The sequence below is a fragment of the Corvus cornix genome, chromosome 2 (genome assembly GCF_000738735.6).
Source record: "Corvus cornix cornix isolate S_Up_H32 chromosome 2, ASM73873v5, whole genome shotgun sequence".
Taxonomy (NCBI): domain Eukaryota; kingdom Metazoa; phylum Chordata; class Aves; order Passeriformes; family Corvidae; genus Corvus; species Corvus cornix.
Window position 1 is genome coordinate 87491600 of NC_046333.1, and position 23009 is coordinate 87514608.

At 40.2% G+C, this 23009-nt stretch overlaps 1 protein-coding gene and 1 long non-coding RNA gene across 5 annotated transcripts in view; one reads left to right on the forward strand and one right to left on the reverse strand.

Annotated features, from left to right (window-relative positions):
• Positions 1-240: 240 nt before the first annotated feature.
• The window catches only part of EPB41L4B (erythrocyte membrane protein band 4.1 like 4B), a 169802-nt gene continuing 147033 nt past the window's right edge, over positions 241-23009 (reverse strand). For 2 of the 4 annotated variants that reach the window (XM_039570169.1, XM_039570166.1), the window contains exons 23-25: positions 10584-10652; positions 6661-6824; positions 241-5064 (exon numbers count right to left, since the gene is read on the reverse strand). In XM_039570169.1, coding sequence (XP_039426103.1) covers positions 4995-5064; positions 6661-6824; positions 10584-10652 — 303 coding nt within the window. In that variant the 3' untranslated portion in view covers positions 241-4994. Of the gene's footprint in view, positions 5065-6660; positions 6825-10583; positions 10653-17499; positions 17520-23009 lie in introns of those variants that run through there. The other 2 variants (XM_039570171.1, XM_039570176.1) reach the window with 2 other exon arrangements.
• LOC104685852 lies at positions 6819-8703 on the forward strand. Its single transcript, XR_751204.2, has 2 exons — positions 6819-7100; positions 8146-8703. It is a non-coding gene; the product is annotated as an uncharacterized LOC104685852 (long non-coding RNA).

Consider the following 23009-nt stretch of genomic DNA (forward strand, 5'->3'; position numbering starts at 1 on the left):
TGTGCCCCACCTAATGACCCCACAAATGATTGGCACCCCACAAAACTGAACTGTAACTTTAAGGTGGAGGAAATCCTCTGGGATTTATGAAGAAATTATCTCTCCATTTTTTCTTTGCATTGCAATTTTTTTTATGATGGTGGATCCACTTTACTAGCAAGCAAATGTTTCCTTCAATTGGCATGTTGCCCCTTGCCTCTTAAATGACTGGTTTGACTACAAATTGCTCAGACTCTGTGATTTATTTTTCATTTCTTTTATTGCAGGCATGAATACAGGAACAGGTAAACAGCTGAGCCGTAAAAGTTTCTCTTTAGGCATGTTTTCAACAAAATGCCATCATACACTGTCTGATGATACACGCTGCTACTCAGATGAAACAAAATGGGAGCAGTCTTGCTTTAAAGCTGCTGCCCACCACTCAATGCTGCAGCTGCCAAAGAAGCCTTCTCCTCCACTTACTCTCTATCTTCCCTCCTTCTCCACATCATCTACAGCTTCTTTTACGGCACTTAACTTTACAAAACACAGTTGTGAGGCTAATCTTACATGCAATTACAGATCAGTCTCAGTATATTTATTGCAAACTCCTTGAACATCAGGACATTAAAAAAAAAAGAAAAAGAAAAAGAAAGAAAAAATATTCCATTGCATAATTACAAGTTGGGTTTTTGCAGCAAATGAACCAGAAATGTATTCAGAAAAAAAAACCAAAACCAAAGGCTATTTGTAAACAGTTCAAACAAAACATGATGCTGCCTCCAATGAAACATTTCACTGCATTGCCAGCTCTGTTCCAAATGGGCACATAGGAATCCTGTTGCAAGAGAGTGAAGCCACGAACTGAAACTTTGGAGGAGTTAATTTTCAAATTTTGCTCTTCCAGGGTGTATGAAACATGAAAAGTCTGCACACACTGTGGGATCTGAGAGAGGTGTGGAATCTCAACCAACATTTCAAAAGAAAACCTGGTTATTCCTTTTAAAACAAAATAGTGGAAACAGCTGAGCCACACAAAAACAAAGCACAATTGGTTGGCTTCCAAAAGAGACTGCAAAATGAGAAAATATTTAACTCCTTGCATAGCTATTTAAATGGCCAATAAAGTTTGCTGGAATCACCCAAACATGACAACATTGCATTCCGCTGCTTAGAGACTTCACGCTGAAAAGCTGGGATCTGCTGATGGGCTCAGAGCATCACTCGGGGCACTGCGAAAAGCCGGGGCCACCCCTGGTAGGCTCTGCCAGTGTGGCTATAGCAGGAGGTGTTCTCAACCAGCTACTCCCAGATGGAGCACAGCCGTAGCAAAGCCTCTGTGCTTATGTCACTGTAAGTTGTTATCCCAGCTCTCTGCTCTCCCACAAGGGATAAAAGCTGTTCTGATAAAAGGATATTTCTGCTAGTTTATTTACACCTAATGTGCAAGGCTTTCTCTGGCAGAGCTACGCCGATCACAAGTCGTACCTCGAAGCTGAACCCTGGATGATGCAGCTGAGTCAGCAAGGGTTTGCAATGTAGACCCAACCAGAGGGACGGAAAGCAGGATTCATCTCACTTAACTTTAATCAGGATAAAGGTAGACACTTAAGTCAGAGGCACCTCCGGAAGACAGTTCCTTTGATCTCTCATCAGGTGAGAGCTGGGCATTTTCATGTTAGATGAGATGAACCCTTTCCCAGGAGAGCTGAAGAGACAAAATCCTTTCAGCCACCCCTTCCTGTCACCAGTTCTGGAGAACATGCTTCAGAATGCTGTTCAAATGCATTATCTTTACATATGTCAATGTACATGATAATGATAGCCTGTGCTGGGCTTCATGCTGCCACAACTACATATGCAAGCTCATTAAAGCTAGCTCAGATACTTCTGCACTATTATATAGACATACCTTCAGGCAGAGTATCCTTTAACACCTGAAAAGTTAAATTGTAGGGGCACATCTGGACTATCTGCCTCTCTGCAATATGTTCATGTTGGCATTGTCTTGTTCACAGTAGTTTTGGGTAACAGGTGTCCTAACACTGTAATTCCCAACCAGAGGTGAGGCAGTTTCTTCAGAGGATGTGAAAACTGAGATGCTGAAGCATGGCTGAAGAAGGTTCATAGTAAGAAAGAACAAGGTGATGACATTCCACAGTTAAAAGTTTAGTTTGATATCAGTAAAACAGTTTAAATAAAGTTCCATTAGACTGCAGATTAGGAAACAGTGGCAGCCAGTGGATAAGACACTAAAACAAGACAAGGCAACGTACTTGGAGTTGTTCTGTAGAAAACATCCCACAGAAACTAAGCAGCCACATGAGCCTTTCTCTCTTCTCCTGGTGGGAACCAAAGAAGGAGGAATCTCTGCCCTTCTTCAGCTATCCCAGAGTATGCCTCAGCTATAAAGACTTGGCTGTATAAAGTAACCTTTGTTCACATTTCTTGTTTTCCGGTTCTGACTATTTCAGCTGAAGAAATTTTATACAGTGGGAGCAATAATGATGCACATAAAATAATAAACTAATAGACTGTTTATGGGCCAGAACATCTGATGAGCTGGTCAGACTCAGGCATTCCGTTTTGCTAAAGCCTTTTTGCTTATGTGACCAGACTGACTTAATGTGGGTAACTGGATCTGTTTTGCCCCCAAACCTGAAGGCATATTGTGGGGTTCCTAAAGTTCACTCCATGGCAATCAGTATGACCGAAGGATGTGTTCAGATTTTTTTCTGTTTGTTTTCTTTCCCTTCTTTTCCTTGACAATGACTTTGTGAAACTGTTGCCAGTTCAAACACAATTGGGGGTTACCTAACAGGCAGAAAACCAGATTCAGCTAGAGTCAGCACTGTGCCATTCTCAATCTTACTTTGTTTTGCTCTCCCAAACCAGCATTTCTAGTTACAATTTTCATTTATTCGTTGTTCAGAAGGCTCACTCTCACCTGGACACAGGCAAAATGTGCTGCTGCCTCTCCCTCACCGATACCTTCTGGGAAGGGGTGAGAAAAGAGTAACAGGATATTGCATTCTTTCGTGTCTGTGCATTTTCCCCTCCTTTCTGATTTCCTCACAGGGATTTAATGTTCCTAACCAATTTTTTATATTGATGGAGTGGGGCATTAAAACATAAGGAATGGAAATGTCCTGGCTCTGCAACTAGAGGGTGGACAGCATACAAGTCATATCTGATTACCCAGAAAAGTCACCGGAATGCTTTTGAATCTACAGTCCAGGTGAGTTTTTGTGGCTCCTTGTGCCCACTGCTCATGTTGAGCCACTTTGGTTAAATTTTGTAATGTGATTTTCTACATAACATTTGTGCTGTGTGTTTTGACCCAATTTATGGCAACCAGAAAGTTTTGGGTTTGGTGGATTTAAATGGGAAGCTTAATGCTAATTTCTTGTCCCAGAAAATATAAGATAGACAAGCCATTTTATACCTTCACATTGCAATCCACAGTCTTACGAAGCTCTCCAGAACTCTCATTTCAGAAAAACAGCAGAAGCTAACTCTGAAGGAAACCCAGTCTCACAGCAATCACTTCCCAGCCTCCACACAAACAAACTGCTTAAGCTGAGATAAAGCCATCGTAATCAGTGCCAAATGGAGGGCAATTTTTTATCTTAATACAAATAAGAGAACATAGTGTACAGAGTAACAGAAAAATATACATCTTCAGCCATACAAAATGCACAAAAGCTTTCCTGTTGAAAGAGTACCTTGTAGCTGACAGTCAGATGTTGTTTGTTTTCTAGATGACCCTGAACTACTGAACAAGGGGAAACAGAGACTTTTTTTTCCCTAGGAAATAGTTGGTAGCATTACCTGTGTAATTCCCTCCCTGTGGCTGCAGCTCTGCTAGTGCTGGACCACCCACCCCACCTCATGCCTGAGAGAGCTCCACTGGATGTAGAGGCTGCTTGGGTGTTGGAGGTGACCAGGATGTATAGCCAGGTGCACCCTCCGCAGGTTTGCCGGGACACATGTGCTGATTAGTAGAGTTAAAAATATGGGTATAGGCACAGCTATGCCATAAACTATCACTGTTCTTGTTCTTTAAAGTGACCAGTCAATTCATGTTAGTCAGGAAGGTGGTTTATTTATCCATGAAGGAAAAAAATTCTCACTCTGTGAGCTATGTCCACACCGCTGAGGCTCTACAACCTTCAGTGCTGGGGCAGAAGATGTCCGAGTGTGGGCTAGCCTTAAAGCCTAGGCAAACTCGAGAAGGTAAAACTCCACACTTACTTTAAAAAAGTCAGTATCAAGCTAGAAAGTCAGTAGGAAATTACTTTAAACAACGCATTTTTTTTATCCATTAATGGAAATACGGTAAGATTTAGTTGAAAGTTTAGGTCAAGGTGACAAACTCTAGGGAGTACTGGGTGCGTATATCTGTAGGGTGGGGTGTCTCTCCCCCTTGCAGCTATTTATATCTCTGAGTGAAGGTTAAGGTTAGGAATTTAATAAGACAGCCGTTTATTCTGTGGAGACTAACAGTCCTGGGGTTAGGATGTAATAATCATTCTTCTGCTTTAAAAATGGTTCTTTAACAAATAGCAGTAGCTCATTGCAATTTTCAGTTGTACAAAATGACATATTTTCTATGTTACTATCAAAATATTCTGCATAACATTAATTTCTGTGCACTTATTAACATATGTACAGAACAGTGTTTCCCAATAGAAATCAGTATGCTCCTTGCTGATCCTCTTTGCCCTAGATTTACCAAAACCAAACCAGAAATTAATTGTGTTAATAGTATAAAATCTCAGGAGAGATAAAGGATTGAAGGTTTATTTCCCAGCAGCAAATGAATAAAGGAACTCCTTCAAGTTAGAGTCTAGCCGAGACGTGATTTTAACCAACCGTGGTGAATCCAGGCGAGCCAGGAATATCACACATTTTCCCAATGCATTATGTTGAGTACACAGAAGCAGAGGAATGTAAACAGACAGAAGGCACATGAAAGGCCCCAATCCATTCTCCATCTGACGGAAGTGCGAATTTCATAATTCTGTCATCAAGAGTCTTTTCATCATTTTCTCTCTCTCAAGTTCACGCCTCAGAGTCTCAGCACTGTGTAATTAATGCACAAACAGCCAATTATGGGAACAACAATAAGTCTCAGATTTCAATTTAAAATAATTAACATTTTCAAAATACCAAAGGAGGGGAAAAAAAGGTCAGACTCAATTCAGTGAAAAAGCTGATAACTGATGGCTGATTCAAAAACAAGTATCACTTGATATTTCTGAAGAGCAAACAGAGGCAAGAAGAAGGATATAAAAAGATCCACATGGCAAAACAGTTTATAATTTCATCTAACCCCCATTAAAGGCTACTCATTTCAAAGGAAGCTGGACTAGGACTCTAAAAATGGAGCAGCTACAGCAAATGCCATCATGAAAGACTACTGTTACAGCCTTCTGCTCCTTGGTGTGGTCTGATATTGAGGGATATCTATATACATAGATACATAGATATGCTGAATTTACCGCAGTCCTGCACATATCAGGGTGTGGGAATTGGAGCCTGAAGTTCTCACTTTCACCAATTCACTCCAGAGCCCAGAGGCTTTGTAACCCTGGGAATGCCTCGGGTAAGTGATTCCATTTCTGAAACTGTTTACCGTGCTGTTCTGAAAGTTATGTATCTCACACTTGTAACAGAGTTTGGAGATTTAAACTGCATTGCAGAAACCTTGCAGCTCATTTGTGGAGAAGCAGGGGTAGAATCACCCACGTGTGCTTGAGACATCCTACAGAAGCTGAGTTCAGCATTACAGCTTCAGAATTACATTTTTACTGGAATGATAAATTTTTAGATGAGTTAGCAATGTTGAGCAAGTGTGCAGGTGCAATTAACCAACATCTGCAAAAAATAATGAACAACCAAAAATGGGAATTGACTACGAATCCAAAAGTAAAAAAGACTCATTTATTATGATGTCAAAGAAATACTTTTCTCTTCATAAGCCTAAGACTATTTGTGCTCCAGAAATACAGAGTATATCCACTGCTACATTTATATTCAGTAAATTATCAGCTTGGGAAGTTCAGCTTTGATTAAATTATAGAATAAGAAGCCTGCATGCAAAACCAGTAGGATGAAATAATAGAAAACTGAAAAGAGTCTGCCTGTGGAAAGGTGGTATAGCTTGTTGTTTCTCTGAGAAATTACAAGGCCACTGTAACACATTACTAAAAAAGAAAAAAAAAGAAAAAGAAAGAGGTACAAGGAAGAAAACCAATGCCTGTTTTTCATTTGGAAGAACAGACATTTCTCAACCTCAGCTTTCCCCCATGGACATCTAATTTCAAAAAACAAATTGTAACAGCAATTATTAAAACAAAACCTTTGTGGTTCAGACAAAATGACTTGCCTGAGGAAAATCTGCACAACCCTTTCTCTCCAGGCCATTGGCCACAGAAATGGTACACTGCTGGCTACAGTAGTTAATTAAGGTAGGCTTTTTTTAAATCTCAGAGCATGAGAGTATGAGTTACAGGTATTTCTTTACGTAACTCACCTATTCTGAAGTAGTCAAGCAATAATGTTTTGGTATAAGAGAAAATTACACTTTATGGTAATTATGACAGAAAAAGGGAAATCAAGCTGACTCCTTTAATGCAGAGAGCATCATAGTATTTCTGTGGAAGAACTGCACAGTACCTGTCTGCCAGCGAAATGGGCTTATGCGACGTATATACTGTCTGGACTGTTGGAGTCGGAATAGTCTCTGCCAGAGACCTCAGGACAGGTGAGGGAGACACCAGCGTAATCTTAGGAGATGACTGCACCCCACAGCACTGTAATTTGCTGTCTGCAAATTCTGCCTACAAAAAAATAAAAGGATGTAAAAGAAAAGAAAAGAAAGAAAAAATTGTAAATTAGCTGCTGCTGGTCTTGCCATCCTTCACTATCCAATTCATTGCCAAGCACTCGGTAACAGAAACTGAGAATGAGAACAAACGGGAGGCTGTGGCTATAACCTCTCAGTGCAACCTCTGCAGATGCTGGACAGCCACCTCTTTTGATGCCTGGGGGATCAGCCTGATTGCAGCATGCGCTGGATGAAATGACACGGCACGTATGGGACTGGCAGCATTCAGGTAAAAAACATAATCAGTTTGGAGAATGACACTTATCATTATTGCATTTTCCCTAAAAGTGATGCGGAATGTTGACAACATGAGATTTCTGGAATATTCTTCAGGAATCTTATACACTTTGCTGGTGGGTCCTCTAACTACTCTGTGTTTTGTTAACAGCTGGGGGTCTGGGCTTTTAGGAGTCCAGGTTTTGAAATCTCCGCCCCTTTCCCACATTTGCTAACTGGAACATGCCTCAAGAGAAATATTTTTGCAGTATCCAGTGACAGGCAATGTTAAAGCAATATTGGAAGTGCAGATTTAAGACAAAGATCAAGCAACCATCTCCTGTCTTTCATGTGAGGCATATTAGCACAGCATTATAGCAAAGACTGGGCTACCCTTACAACCAGAGGGGGAGGATCCCTAAAAATCAAACAGCCCTGTCTTGTTTTTTGGCATGGGCTATTTGTCATGCCAAACCACAGCAGCTAGTGCCTGTGGAGCATGTCTGACCCTGACCTGGGAAGAACACAGAGCAACTGCAGTTGTCAGTGTGTCAGGATCATTAGAACATTCTCCTGCTAGTATCAGCTCCATTTCTTCCTTGATGACTTTTTCTTCTGGACCTGATTCAGAGTCTAAGGCAGGGAGGAAGAAAAATCACCATCATAAGGAAGCAGCTATTTGAAGAGCAACCTTTATTTTTTTGGTCTTAATTATTTCTCAAATTCTGCAAACCTCTGCAAATGATTCAAAAACATAGTTTAAACAGTGGGAAAAATATTTGACCCCAGGAAAGACTGCCTCTGTTAGGCTTGCTTGCTTACTGTCACTTTTTAACATGTCTAAACACATCTGTTATGATCCAAAATAACCTCTTAAGCAAAAGGAATTCCATTGATTCCACAAAATTAGTAAAATGGAAAAATGTAAAATCAACTAAAGAAACTCTCCTGTGTGTAAATAATGGCTAATAGAACCTGTTCAAAATTCTCTGTCATTCAACTTTTAAAACTCAACCTTACAAACTGCCGGGGTGTGAAATCTGGTGTTCCTCATACAGGACCCCTGTGCTCTGAGGACTGCCCGATCTTACTGTATGGCATGAGAAGAAGACATCACTCTGCAGCTGATGTAAATTCTCCCAGCCTCAGCGAAATCAGCAGTGATGACAAACTACACTTGCTGAAGAATTGCCTGGAGTCCCATTGTGTGTTTGCTCTGGATGATTATTTTACAGGAGATATCCAAACAATTTTTTTATTTATATGTCTGATTGCATGGTACACTTAGCCAAATATTTAACTGGTCTAAACAGATAAAATGTCATTAATTTAAATCTATATGACTTATGCCTGCCTGAGAATATGGCCATCATGCCTGCCATTTTTCTATGAAATTCAGAGGGTTCCTGGCTTGAAGCTTATATTTAAACATTCCAGGTAACCACATCACCTAATTTTTCATCTGATCAACACAACTGCGTATACACCACCAAATTTGAAGCTGTACATGAAAGGTAAAGCCTTCTAAATATCACTCTCCATATTCCTGCTTAATAACATTTCAATGTTTTCTTCCACAAAAAAAAAAAAAAAAAAAAAAAAAAAAAAAAAAAAAAGGGGGGAAGGGGAAGTAAGGAAAAGAAACAAGAAAACAACAAAAAAGAAAAGAAATCAATTAACAAACATTACCATCTGGGTCTGTGTGTGACTGGAGACCATTCAGAGTTAGATCTCATCAGGATGACCTGAAATGCTTCTGTGGAAAGACACCGCCCTTTGGGCTGGGACAGAGGGCCATGAAACACAGGACCAAATCCCACCTAACTCTCCTGATAGTTTTCCCATCTCTATGCAGTCCCATTGGCAGCTGCCTGTTTGCCACAGATATTTGTACATAACTCACTAAAAGGAATGTACGGGATCATGTGATGGATCATACATCGTTAGGTTTTTATTGCAATGGTATTTTAAATATTTGTGATCTGGATTTTGCCCTCCACCCTGCCCAGGGAAATGGAAATCTATGGGGAGAAGATAGGATTTCAGAAAGATTAGTTTGAATTTTGCTTTGCTTATTTTCTCCTGACAGAACATAACAAAAATTCAACATTTGAATTTGCCATGAAATAGCCATATTCTGCAATATGGAAATTTCTGTGGTTAAGTATATCAGTATACCTTCTCTTTGTATTTCAGAATTCTGACCCCCCAATTATGAAAATATATGTTATACACCCCTCCTAAATTTTGCTTTCATCCTGTCAGAGACAGAAAAATAATGTCTGACTATCAATACTAGTTAGTGGGAAAGCTATTTTGGGGGCACATCTTTTTGTTTAGATAAAGGAGTACTGTGAAAGACACAAGCAGTGTAACTGTGGGTTAGCTTTTATCACAACTGTGCTGTCTGGACTTGGCTGACATAATGAAACATTGCTATGGCATTCCTGTGTACTTTCAAATGCCTTTAATTAGAGCTCAACTGTGGCACTTACACAGCTTGGGGATGCTAACTCTGGTTTTAAAATACCTATTTGGAGAAAAAACACATTTACATAAAAGCCCATGATCAGGTTTATTGTGAAAGAAAAGCCTCTTTCTTTAAATCATTAAATACAGACAGAACCTCCACATGACCCAACAGTGAATTAAGTTACTTATCTTGGATTATATGCCAGATATAGATTGCTGCAACCAGTAAAATTTAAAGTCACAGTCTGAAATGCTTCATTTTGCAAATGTAACTTAAAAATTGTAAGTCATTTTATATGGGGTTTATAAGTAGAGTGTTTCCTAAAGAGTAGTTAAATTTGTCATACTTTTTTTGTCATACTTATTACATAATGCCTCTACCACTAAAGCAAGATTTCGATTGTACTTACTTTTTAAATTGTCAGTTTTCTGTTTTTATGTAGTTTACCTCACCAAAATCCCTAAGTCACATCTTCTGTGAAAATTTAACAAGAGTGTAGTTCAATATTGGATTCAAGCTCTTACGTAAACATGAGAGTTTATACAAGGATACCATTGTAGTCACTCACCCACTAACTATAATTCTTTAAAATTCAGATGTAAATTCAATGAAAATCAGGGCCCTCTTTGTGATGGCACAGCAGGTGGTTTCAGGCAGGAGGCCATGCAATTGCTAGACAGAGGACTAAGTCTTCCCATTCCCTTACTGCTCCCTGTAAAGATGTTACGGAGCTTCACAAGTGTCCTCTGCAGTCCTGAACTGAACAACATTTTGGAACTGACTTCATCAGTGGTGAGCCTTGACCTTTAACTCTTAGTCCTCTGTCTAGTAAGCAGCAATGTCTGAATGCAGGCAACATTTTGTATAATGGAAATATTTAACTGCTTTGTACTCTAATTTCTACTTGGAATTTATCCTTTTTTTTTTTTTTTTTGAGGACTGCTTAGTGCATAGATTTCTGACATTTAAAAAATCAGTTGGAATTGTGTTAAAACACAGTTTTTAGTTGCACGTTCTACTTACAGAAAACTGTGGTACTGTTGTAAAGGGATCGAAAAAAGGATTAGATGTATCAGCAGGGAATGTCTTTATCTTTAAAAAAGATAAAGAAAAAGATGTTACTTTCAGAGCATAAAAATGCAAAAGAAAAAAAAAAGCAGCAAAGCATTGCAACTACAGTGACATATCCAACAAATCAGAGCAGTTCAGCAGTGCTTGGACCAGACCCAAAAAAGACCCCTCCAAAAATGCACACAGAAACCTGATGATGAATAGTCAAAGCATAAATATGAAAACTTGATAAATTAATTTTACCATGTAATTAAATCTGTTGAGCAAATACAGAGCTGGTTGCATACAATGTATCTTCCAATTCTGTCACCAGAATTATTATTATTCCTTCCTTCAGCCAGCACTACATTTTAAGATATGCAATATGAAGTGCAGGAGCAAATTTTGTTGTGCAGGAACTTTGTCTAAAGAACTTGTGCTTTAAATATTTTAGAATTCCAAATTCTCACTTACACAGTTGCTGCCAAAGACAAACAATCACACAATATGGGATCAAAAGGAAATCATATATTAAAAAACCACGGGGACAGCTGTTTGTTTCAGGCAGCTACAAGGCCCTGTGTTGAGAGGAAGGCTGTGGATAAAGGATGACCCTTGGAGGTTTTTTGAAAAGTGCATGGAGACAAAGAGGAGAGAGACCAACACATCCATCTGCCGAGAGGGCTTGGTCCATGAGGATAGTCACTGGTGAGACCAGACCCTGCTGGAAGTCACTTCTGCCCTTAAAGTAGTTTCAAACATCAGCTGAAATTAAAAATATATCAAAAGCAACAACAATCTCTGTCCCACTTCATTGTGAATGCTGTTTCTCATTATTTTCCTTTTTAGAATGCAGACATTATTCATTCATTCGGAGAGGACAAAATAGCAGATAAACATATGAGTTTTGAACTGCACTTCATGCTTTCCCTTTGGAAAATCATATTTTTCACTGTAAAGGTGTGTTTTTCACTTTATTACAGGAACTGCTGTGCATTGGTTTGTTATGCATGTCTCCAATCATAATTTACAAACTACAGCTACGCAACTGTTGTTTAATAATAAGGAAAGCTACCCTGAGGGCGCTGAGTCCCTGTAGGCCAAAGAAAAACCTGGAATTATGACATCAAATATAATTAAGTAAATGTACAGTGTTTATTTTGCAAATAAAATAGCAGTAACATAATGGCTTATAAGAGTACCAAGGGAAATTAACAGCTATCTGTGGGCTTGCTTCTGCAAACATGTGGAATTCAGCTTAGCATTAATTGTCAGGCTTCTTACACATGAGGAGTATGGATAGCAAAGATACAGTCAAGCATGTAAATAACTTTTTAACAGAATAAAGGTGTTTGTAAATCAATTACACAGGCGTAAATGAGCTAACTCTGCAAAGGAGAAATTATTTCAAATCACAATTTTCTATGCAAACTTATTAAAGGAAATTTCACAGTCCTTTTACAGTCCTATATTCATGTCTGTTAGCAAAGTGTATTTATGTCTGCTTTATTGCTGATTGAACCTAACTCACTGGACTGACACAATAGCTCCTCACTGGTTTGTTATGTTACATTATACCCAGAGCCAAATCTGGACAGGTGTAGCATGTCTCACTCTTCTGAGAGACAGCACATACCCATGAGCCCAGGCTGACATTCTCAGGTTATGAAGGGTATATAATATGATGTTACAGTACAAAGTACAAGTGTACTCAGTTACAAACACAATCATTGAGCCAAAAAGGGATGGGAAGCTGGCTGCTCGTGTGCAGTATGAGTTTGATATCCCACAGCTAAAATCTCTCTAATTTTGCCAGTTAGTCTCATTAAGGAAATGAAACACAGTTAGTGAATGCAGGAAAGAGAAATTATGCAGAATGCTTGAGAGTCCACAGGGACTTGGGAGCAGAGGCACATAACAGGAGTCAGCCACTGAGAACAGGCCGCTGTTACTCAAAAAGCACAACAGAGTTTATTGTTTTGGCCTTGATAAGATTGTTGCTGCCAGCTTCCATAGGCAAGGCAGAGAGACAACACTGTTGTTGCCTCTTCAGCGTCGGCAAGAAGCTCTCAACTATTAATGGCTTGGCTCTTCAGAGTAGGAAGCTGGTACATCCTCATCCACACAATAGCAGAAAAAAATCCCATATATTCAAGAATATTGTTCAGACAGAGGATATGCAGGATGGGGAGACAGCAGTGTGGAAAGCATCACTTAAAAAATTGGTTTATGTGAAACCTGATTTGGAAATTTCAAAGGTCTTTTCAGTCAGGAATATACTTCACCTACTTTGACCTAACTGTCCTGCATGTTCACCATGACCAGCAGTAGCAGTTGCCAGCACCTGCAAGGGGGAAGAAAACCCTGTGATTCCCACCCCAGCACACAAGGAAAGCAGATGGGTGAGTCTCTTCCTTACCCTTGCACTGCAGTTGAGTATATTGCACAAAGTCAAAAATCTCAGAGCAGCTCAGAAAGCAAAACAACTCCCTGACCAGAACCTAAATGCTATGCCTTCCCCTCACAGCCTCTCTCTCTGCCCTAGTAGGAAGACATATCATACCTTTAAATATCTCCTAACTCACATGGCAGAAGCAGACCCGTAAATTTCCCAGGGTGATTTCTTCTTCCTGCTGTGACAGCACCAGTTGAAAGATGCCACCTGGGAACTGAGAAAGGAAGAAGGGCAGAGCCAACTCTATCACCTACTTCAAAGCTGCAGTTCCTTCAGCCTCTGGAGACCTTCAGCAACTTCCAGGGTTTTCCTGGGATGGCACACACGAAGGGAAAAGGAAGGGGGAAGAGGAGATGGGCAGTTCCATGGGCAGATCAGTCTCATGAAGGGGAACTCTAGCTGCTCAGAGAAGTAAAACACAGTAGCTGCCAGTGTGTGGATTGCGTATAGACCAGAGTGAGGTTTGCTGTCTGCTTTGGTATGAAACAAAACAAGTAACATCTTCGAAGTTTAATGCTCGGCACAATTCCTGTCATGGCAGATGGAGCAGCAAGCACATCCACATTGCTTAGATGGGCATTTTCTGGAACAGTCAAGCTCTTCTACAGGACCAAAAGGGACTGACTGGTGTCACAGGGGCTACAAAAATACCATGAGCAACAAGAGGTTAGAGCTGTGCTCTCCTTAACAGCACAGACAGGCTTTTAAGTACAAAACTTTATTTCAAGCACGCTTGCTCTCTCTGCAGGAGTGCCAACAGTCTTGCTGCCAAAGTCACAGCCATAAAACAACCTTTAAGGCAGCCCCCATGAGTAACTGTCAGGTTGCAGGGGCATGGCATGAAAGGGGAGTGAAGAAGTTTGGCATTCCAGCAGCATCTCACATGCTTGTTGCATAACCTGAAATGCCCCTTGCTTGAAAGGTCAGGGTGCATTACCACAACAGAATTACTTTGGACAAGCAGCTCCTTGTCTGGAATATTTAGCTTGGCAAGTTGAGAATTTACTAAGCTTAAAAGAACAGTTGACTGTCATAAAAAAAAAAAAAAGAAAAAAGAAAAGAATAATAAAGAAGGAATCGGCATAGTCTCAGGAGAAGTCCAATGGTTGAGTAAGCTTTAGGGTGAAAAATCTGAAAATCAGTCAGGTATAACAGTAATATTGATTTTGTGGGAAAACGAGAAAAAATTTATTCCTCTGTGGATAATTTCCTAGCAGTACTCAAAGATTCTTTTTGCATTATTAGCTCTCCATTGGGGTAATATATTTTGGAGGCATCTTTGGCACAACCAGAAAGAATTAACAACACTGATTTTCCTTGTTTAGATTACGAGGGAGAATAAAGAAGGCTAAAGGAAAAAAAAAGGACAAATGGACAAGAACCTTCCCCTTTTCTTTACATTTGTGCAAAGAGTTCTTCTGGATGAAATTTAAAATCTCTGTAAAAACAATTGCACTTTCCTGAAACACCTTTTAGATGAGTTAGGAGAAAAAAGTGTAACTTTCTCATAAAAGCAAATGGAAGTGGAGGGACATAAAGAAAGAGTATTTCTGTCAAGTTAATTGATATAAAATCAGTAAAATTTGGTATTTCTATCAGAAGGGAACGTTACAAATGTCCTTATTCTGGCAAAAAAATACTACTTTTGGGAGAAGTGGGCTTAATTTGGATATGTTCCCTTGCCTTTGGAATAGTGTATTCACTGCCTTGGCACAACTTTCTTTTCTTCCACAAAGGTCCAGTTATATTTTCTGCTGTTGATGCTTTGCTTCACTCCCATCCCCTGCACCTTGACTGGAGGCATTTGTAACATTATGGTGAAAAAGTGTGATCTCAGTGGGTAGGCACTGTCACTCTGTGTACTGACCAGAAGCAGACAGACTTTAGGCCAAACACTTTGCTGGACTCCCATGCATTGCAGCAAGAAGAGGCAGAGCTGTTAACACCTAAAGTGGTGTCATAAATAAGGCCCTCAGGATACACATATAGCCAGGAGTATTCTGTTGTGCTTTATTTCAAAGTACACGGTGTAAGGTGAATGCCATCATATCTATACAGCACAGAGGTTTGTTTCTACTCATCAAACTAGAAAAGGACGTCAGCTGAAACATCTAGAGGACATTACACTAGCATTTGCCAGTCCTGACATGTGACATGACTTTAGAAATACCAGTTAACCATTAGGCTTAGTTTCCAAAAGCAGTGTGAAGATTCTAGACTCTGCAATTTTTCAGTAAAACTTCTTGTCTGCTGTCATACCATTTCAGTGGCTGAAATGAATAATGAGGCAGAAAATGTAAACCCAAAGATTTTCTGGTATTTTTCACCACAAAATACCTACATGGACAAACAAATTCTTTTCAGTGGGAGCAGTTCCAGGCTCAAATGATCGAACACTCAGATTATGTCAGCCCCAGTATATGTCCTTCTTGTGTGGAATCATAACCAGCATGACAGGGAGGCATAATCACTGCCAGGATGCACAGGGCAAAAATCAGACCAAAACAGTGCAGCTCATCAAACTTGCAACAGGAAAGAAGCATAAATCAGCAATACTATTGACCAATTGGAAAAACCTGTGTGATGAACCATATGTCCCGATGAACATACTTGGTGCAAATCCCACACGTTGCATCACAGGCCACCTTCTTTTCATGGGATGTAGGATTTTTTCTAGTTTTTGAATTGATATCTGGGTGCCCGTGTCAGCAGAGAGATTTTGTTTACACACATTAAAGAGGGCACTTCTGCAGAAATGTACTGTTGAAAACACCCTGAGGCACCAAATGCAAAGTTTCTGAAGAGGATGGGTTTCTGCACAAGCCACTAAGCCAGGGAGGAAGAAACTGAACTACATGTTCAGAACCTCCCTGCCTACTGTCACTCTCTCTGAGGAGACAACACTGGAAAATCTCCCTCATAGTTCCATCTGGTCTTTGGACCTCCCTTTCTCATCTTGAAAAAAACTAGTGGAGACTGGAGTTCAAGGAAATATTTCCAAGGATATTCATTGACTCCTAAGAACCAACATAAGTGAATCCAAGTCTTTGACTCATCTGATTTGGTGTGAGTTTCCACAGGACCTCTGTACTGCAGTACAGAGTCCCCCTCCCCACTGCTCGATTCCCTCTGGCAAACTGAAAAAGCTCCACTTTGAAAGTTCCATGTTCATCCCGCAATATCTTTGATGAGACAAGTTCTCTTGGGGCCCCCTCAAATGGTGAACTTGCCATTCCTCTGCTCATTGATGTACACCAGCCCTTCTCTGGACCTTGCAGCAGGCTGAGTCCACCTGTCCTGGAACACAACATAAAGCATACACTGCTTTCTTGATGTCTCACGAGCTGCTTGTACTTTCCTCTCCGTCAGGTATTTTCCTCCCTCTTAGAGGGACTTTGTGCAATCCTTCCTCCCAGAGGGGCATTGTCTGGAGGTGGCTACATGGCTCCTTGACTGTGCTTCTGTCTCCCAAGTAGATGTCAAGGGAGTTCACGGGAGTAGAAGATGTAGAAGGTTCAGCCTCTGCTAAAGCTTGGCTTTGCTGCAGTTTTAGCATTTCACAGATACTTTATGCATAGTAGTTTGTGGCTGCAGTATAAACTACACACTGTTTGCAAGCAGGTCTACAATCACAGTAGTTAAGTTGCCCTGGATATAATCCTGAATCTTCATGTCAACTGCTGTAACAATTTGCAAGGGCAGCCCTACAAATTTTGTTGGTGCTAGTATCTTTTTTATGCTACCTTTAGGGATCAAGTACTCTAGATTTTCACTCTAAGGATTGTAATTATGGGTTGCTAGCAAAAGGATTTCAGAGGTATTGGGAGAGCATGAGGGACGACGGAAATAGCGTTGTTAAATCAGTCCAGCGTCTCTACAGCACACTGGAAGAAAATGCGTGTCCTGGATAATTTTTACAACATAAATTTGCCTCGTGAATATTTTTGAGAAGACATTCTTTGAAGGAAAACAGAATAAGAACAATTCAGATGTGACAAAAATGAGACAGTGTCCATGCTCTCACAGTCTTCAGGATTTTCAGTAGTCTTTCGCTGGTGCTGTGAAGCAAGCTGAAGGAAAACATAACTACAGAATGGGCTGTCAGCCCAGTCACCATCCCCTGAGGAAAATGTGGCACGGCAAAATGATGTCACAGTCTTGGTGTGTTGGCAAAAATGCGGACTAAAGATTGCAGTGTTTGCTTGGTCTTTGTTTAAAATGCAGAAATGAAGCAGGCAGAAAGCAGAAGGTACCTGCTGGATATGGTTGCTCTCCAACAGTTGCTGCATTAGTTGAATTGCTGGGACAACTAATGCAAAGTTACCTCTTTTGTCCCTTGGCCTTTACCAATGAAATCAACGGTGATCCAGTGGCAGGTGCCTACACCGCGTGCACAGCCAACAAAATCAAGTGGCATCTCTGCAGATGGAGGCTGTTTTCATAGAAGAAAGTCACTAAAGATGGATAACACGAAGAGGAGGAAATGAGTGTTGTGATTCCTGCCAGTTGAGAGTGCCCCAGGTAAGTCATATACTTCTCGATTTCACTGCCAGCAAGCAGACTGTACATGCATTTTGTACCAGATGGAAAAACTCACCCCTCACCACACCTGCTTATTTCTAAGTATAGACACTGATGGCTCATCACCCAATAACTGTTAGTTCACCATGAATTATTGACACGGAGACTTCAAACCCAGGAACATTCCCACAAAGGCTGATTGATAACCACCTAACACATCTGCCCTTTTTAGAACCCTCAGGATCACATTCCTCTCTTGAAAAGTTATGATAGATTGGCACAAACAGTGTACTACTTGTCCTCAGTCCAACACAAACAGTTTGTCTCTCTACTGTAATCAACCTATACTTGTGTAAGAGGAAAAGCTGGCTGAAAATCCTTAAGTGTCCAGAAACTCAACCCATCACAGTCTCCTTGACTGTCAGGATAGTAAGAAATACTTTGCACTAATTTTCTGCCCCATTTTTCTGAGCTATTGAGCTCTGGCAAAATCCCCAGGAGTTTATACAGTTCATTATTATAAAGGAAAAGAATAGCACAGGTAGAATAAAGTCAGTGGAGCTGCAGAAAAAGCGTTAAAATTACAAACTGGTGCACTATTTATAGATCTATACAGAAGGACGCTTGAGTGTATTTTCAACTTCAGCATGTGACCAGCCCCAGGGACTACTGCAGCCTTAATCTATGCACGTGCCTACAAATTTTGGCGACCTCTCACGAATTTTGATCTCAAGTACACATAAGAGTGCTGACTGCTGTGCTGTGCTGCAGTTGTCTCACTACTCTAAAAGTCTACTCTGAACTAAGCTTCTATAAGACAATAATAATTTCCCATCATAATATGTCACCTTTTCCAACATGCATTAAGAAAGCAGAGCATTGCTTCTTTAAAGGTAGTGGATACAAAACTATTTGATCCTATCAATAAGACCAACTGGAGTAGAAGCTGGAAGTCTATAAGGAACAAGGTTTTGCTCAGTTTAAGATTCGTGCATGAACAAATTCAATCCCATATCTAGCAAATCTTTTGTGATAAATGTTATAAATAAAAACCTATTTATTCATAATCTCACACCCTTGATAATGAATCACTCATATTGCCAGCCATCAAGCATTAAATAAACACAAAGATTCTGTCTTGACTGCAAGTAAAATCTAGTTGTGTTCAAACACAAGAGCTCATTAGGCATATATCTTTACAGATTTAAACACCTGAATTGTAATATTTTGGCAATTCAGTGCCATGAAACACATCGGATGCCTCTGAGTCTGTGGGATGTTACCCCAAGAGCCAGTCTCCCAGTCTGAGTCACTGCACTCAGGTATGCCCCTTGGCTAAAGAGATTAGTCCCAGCCAAGGGATAATCCAGATCAATTAGGGCTATCAGCACATAACTCACTTTTGCCCATGCTTAATTACAAAATAAACAGTTCCTTTGAACCAAGAGCACAAGTACAGAACTCTTCTGCTTGGCCCGGGAATGACAGCAGTTTCAGTGCCAGAAGTCTGTTCTATCATTTGAGCAGAGCTCTGCTTCCCCATAATTTGTTTATTGAGCAAAAGATTCAGAGGATCTGTTATTAAAGACATCTCTGTGAAGGCAGCTGAAGATTATAATATTGCAGGGAACAGGAAAAGTAAAAGGGAAATGGGAGACAGGCCAAACAATGACAGTCCTCACCTCGGAGGTCTGCTTGTGGTATCTCTTCAAGGGAAGAGCTACACTGTGAATAAAATGTCCTAGGCAGATCCTGAGCCTCAGTCACCAACTTCCTGCCCATCCCAACAGGAGCTCACAGGCAAGTCAAACTGGAAGCTGGAGATTAGCTGTGAGGCATGTTTCCAACACCACTGCCTCAAAGATCCCTTCCCAGCACCATGTGGTGCTGGAGGAGGCCAAAACACTGTGTCTGGCAACCTCTGCTGATGCTGTGGTCCCTGGGAAGATTATAGTAACTCTTTCAATTCAGAAAAACCCTGAAGTCTTCTAAAATGTAAAAGGAGCCAAAACTGGTCCAGTCACCTTCATAACTGGGGGACAGTGAGGGGGCTTACAGCGTTTACTTTTAAATGTCTTCCCAAGAGCCCTGGGATAGCTGCAGGCTAAGACCCAGGATACTCTCTTTTCTTGGGGGAGGGTAAGAGCAGGGTGTTGTTCTGATTTGTTGTTGGGTTTTGGTTTTTGGTTTGGTTTGGGGGTTTCTTTTCCAATCCTATGCCTGCTGCTTTTTCAGTGTGCTCTCTATGAGCTTGGGAACTAACTGTTCTTGGTGCAGGAATATGCCCAACTTCAGCCACACTACAGATGTGAAGAAAAGCCTTTATCCACACTGCCTCACCACCCCTGCTCTTGGTGAGGAAAAAAAGAGAAAGCACAGTTTCTTCAACCCTTTCTCCAAACCAGTAGCAGCAAGACAGGAGAGATCTGGAGGCCAAAATTGCTTTAGAGGCACACACAAACATGCGGTCTCCTGACCACAGATCTTTTGAAGAGAACAAGCTTTGTCTGAAGTCTGGGCAGCTCAGCCACTGATGCAAACACATGGATTCTATCTGGATGTGAGCACTTGAGCTTCATCATTATAAATTTTGACAGTTTGCTCAACTCGGATGCAGCAGGTAATGAGTGCCAAATCATCCACAAATTCAGGTGGTCAGAAGCCCACTGGGCTTGGCACATGACTTCCCATCTCCAGTACTGCCAGCAGGGCTCTCAGCAGAGCATGTGCATATGGCTTGGTGTGCGTGCCAGTTGGCAGGGACAGCTCCTTCATCAAAATCCATCCTGGCAATATCTGGCACTTTGCCGGAAGAGGCCAGGTGACATTCCATAGCACTGGAGCACTTGCAAGATTCTAGTCAACCTTCTGGCAAAGGACCAATAAATGACATTAACTTGCTGAATGAGTTTTAGAGAGATTCACTTTCCTGACCTCACCAGCTGTGCCTCCTAGAGAGTAGGGGCTTTTTGTCTTGATTTGCTGAAAATGAGGAATGCCATACCATAAAGCAAGCCACAAATCCACAATTCTTCCATAGTGATGGTTTTATGGACAAGTTCCAATTAATAATTCAGAGAAGTATGCAAGAACTGCTTTCTATTAATCAGGCTCCAAATGGTTGTATAGAATAATGACCTCTGTAGAATTTTTCTTCCTCAGCTCAAAACAGTTTAAAATTTTGTTTTTCAAAGGGTGATATAAGGGATAATGAACAGAAGGGAACCCTTCCTACTGAGTTCATAGGTTTGCAATACAGTTACCATGATAGTTAACAAGCTAGAATTAGAGAAGTCCTGTTTTCTTTCTTCCACAATTGAATTACAATTTTCTTCTATGGTATGCAATGCCTGGGACAAGGCACAGAACTGTGGAATTACCATAGCTGTGCTGAGGTTTATGCAAACTTTGATTTTATCAGTTTGACTTACTGGTTATTCTACTATTGCCTTGTACTAGGCTCTGTAAAAAGTCATAGCAAAAGACCTGTCTGGATGTAAATCTCACATGTCAATGAATGTGCTTCTGTTTCAGTTTTGCTTGCTAGTAGATAGACTGAAGAAAATTAAATATATATTATGCTTCAGTAGAGAATTTACCCACTGTTGTGAATAACAGAAAAAGCAGAGGGTAGATCAGAAGATAGGCCACAAGAGAAAATCTCTGGTCACTTAGGTACCACTTGTGGTTCATCAAAAAGGACTGCTACTGCTTAGGAATTCTCACCAGAAAATGACTATTTATTCAAATGGAATATGTTATAAAAGAAATGGTGCTGACTCAATTTTCTCTATACTTAAAAAAAAAAATTTTGAAGGTTTCAATCAGCACTTTGTCAGAGCAGTTTTTAGTGCCTAATTCAGAAATGACATTTTGGTTGGAAATATGAGTTCATTGAAATTAACCAAACATTACTTGAAAATGAACTACTATTTCATTTCAAATTAGCCTGATCTTTCTATCTACCCTTCTTACTACTCTCTGACATTTGGTTCAGGATATTTTCCAAAATACAGGATTTTCAAAGGAAGATGCAGACAACCAGTTTTTACTTTAATCAAAGAAGAAAAAATATTTCATATCAGTTCTGATTATTCAATTGCATGGCAAATAAAAAAGAAAGTTTATTTGATTTTTTTTTGCTGGTTTTACAAGTTGAGTCACCCAGCCAGTCAAAAAACAGTTCAGAAAGCAGATGTTCCCATTTTCTGCTGAAGCTTGGAGACATTCAATTGAAATTCCACAGAACAGCCAAGCTGTTAGCATCACACTTGCTATCACACTGGAAAAATGTGAATTAGCATTACACATATATCAATTCATTAGATGGCTTGAAAGAAAACAAACACACAATAGTTACTCACTGAAGTCTAAATGCAATTGTCACTAATCACAGTGAAGAAGAGAGATTAGGAACTTCACAGCTGCTGAGACAAAAGGAATAATGTATTTCTCAGGCCAAAAGAAAGGTGATCAACATGCCTTTATCAAAAGTCTTTGTGCCGTAATAGCTTCATCATTATACTTGTCTCATTGAGAGCAAATGTAAAAAGATATACCTGGTTTCAGTCTTTGCATAGAAGCTGAGCATTTTTCTATCACACCAATCACTGTAGAGTGGAAGAGGAGACTCAGCCAGTAAAAAAAGTTGATGCTTTATGCTCTGTGTCTGAAAAGTCCTGTCTATCTATTGTTCACTTTTATTTTTCATAGGCAGACTTTACACCTGCTCTCTCCTGCTCCAAACATGAAACACATTTGCTTGAAAAGTAAAGCAATAATCCGAAATAAAAAAGACACTGACCAAAAGTATGATTGAACATATCAGACCTGATTTACAACAATATACAGGTTATAAAATATTTACTAAAGATTTGCCTTCTGTACTTGCTGTAGGAGGTAGATGTCATCTGGTTTAAAATCTGTTGGCTTGCATTTACTTGATTCCTTTCACTTACTCTGATGTTGATTTCAAGCAAAAGAGAAAGCTGCAAATGCCATGGAATGATCACTTTTTTTTTAATGAGGAGGCAGGGGAAAGGGATTTCAGGTAGTTTTCTTCTTATTTTTCTTTTTTTTTTTTAAGCTTCAATAATATTCATGACCCTCAAGTTTTCTGGCCTTCCTAAACAGTGCTGAAGTGGTGGCAATCTATATCACTTCAGAGGCATTGAGAAAAGCTCTGGACTAAAAATGATTAGTGCACTAATTGCATAAAAGGAGAAGCCCACAGACAGTCTTGCAGTGCCCTGTCCGTGGTGTTTGGCAGATGCTCTTCATCATCAGGGAGCAGATACCCTGGGACCTTGCCTGTCAGTTGGCCTCAAGTTGCCATTACTGCAGTCAAGCACATCCTATAACCCCTCCCATAAACTGATCAAACTTTAAAGTAATTTCAACAATCTTCAGCCACAGTACTTCCT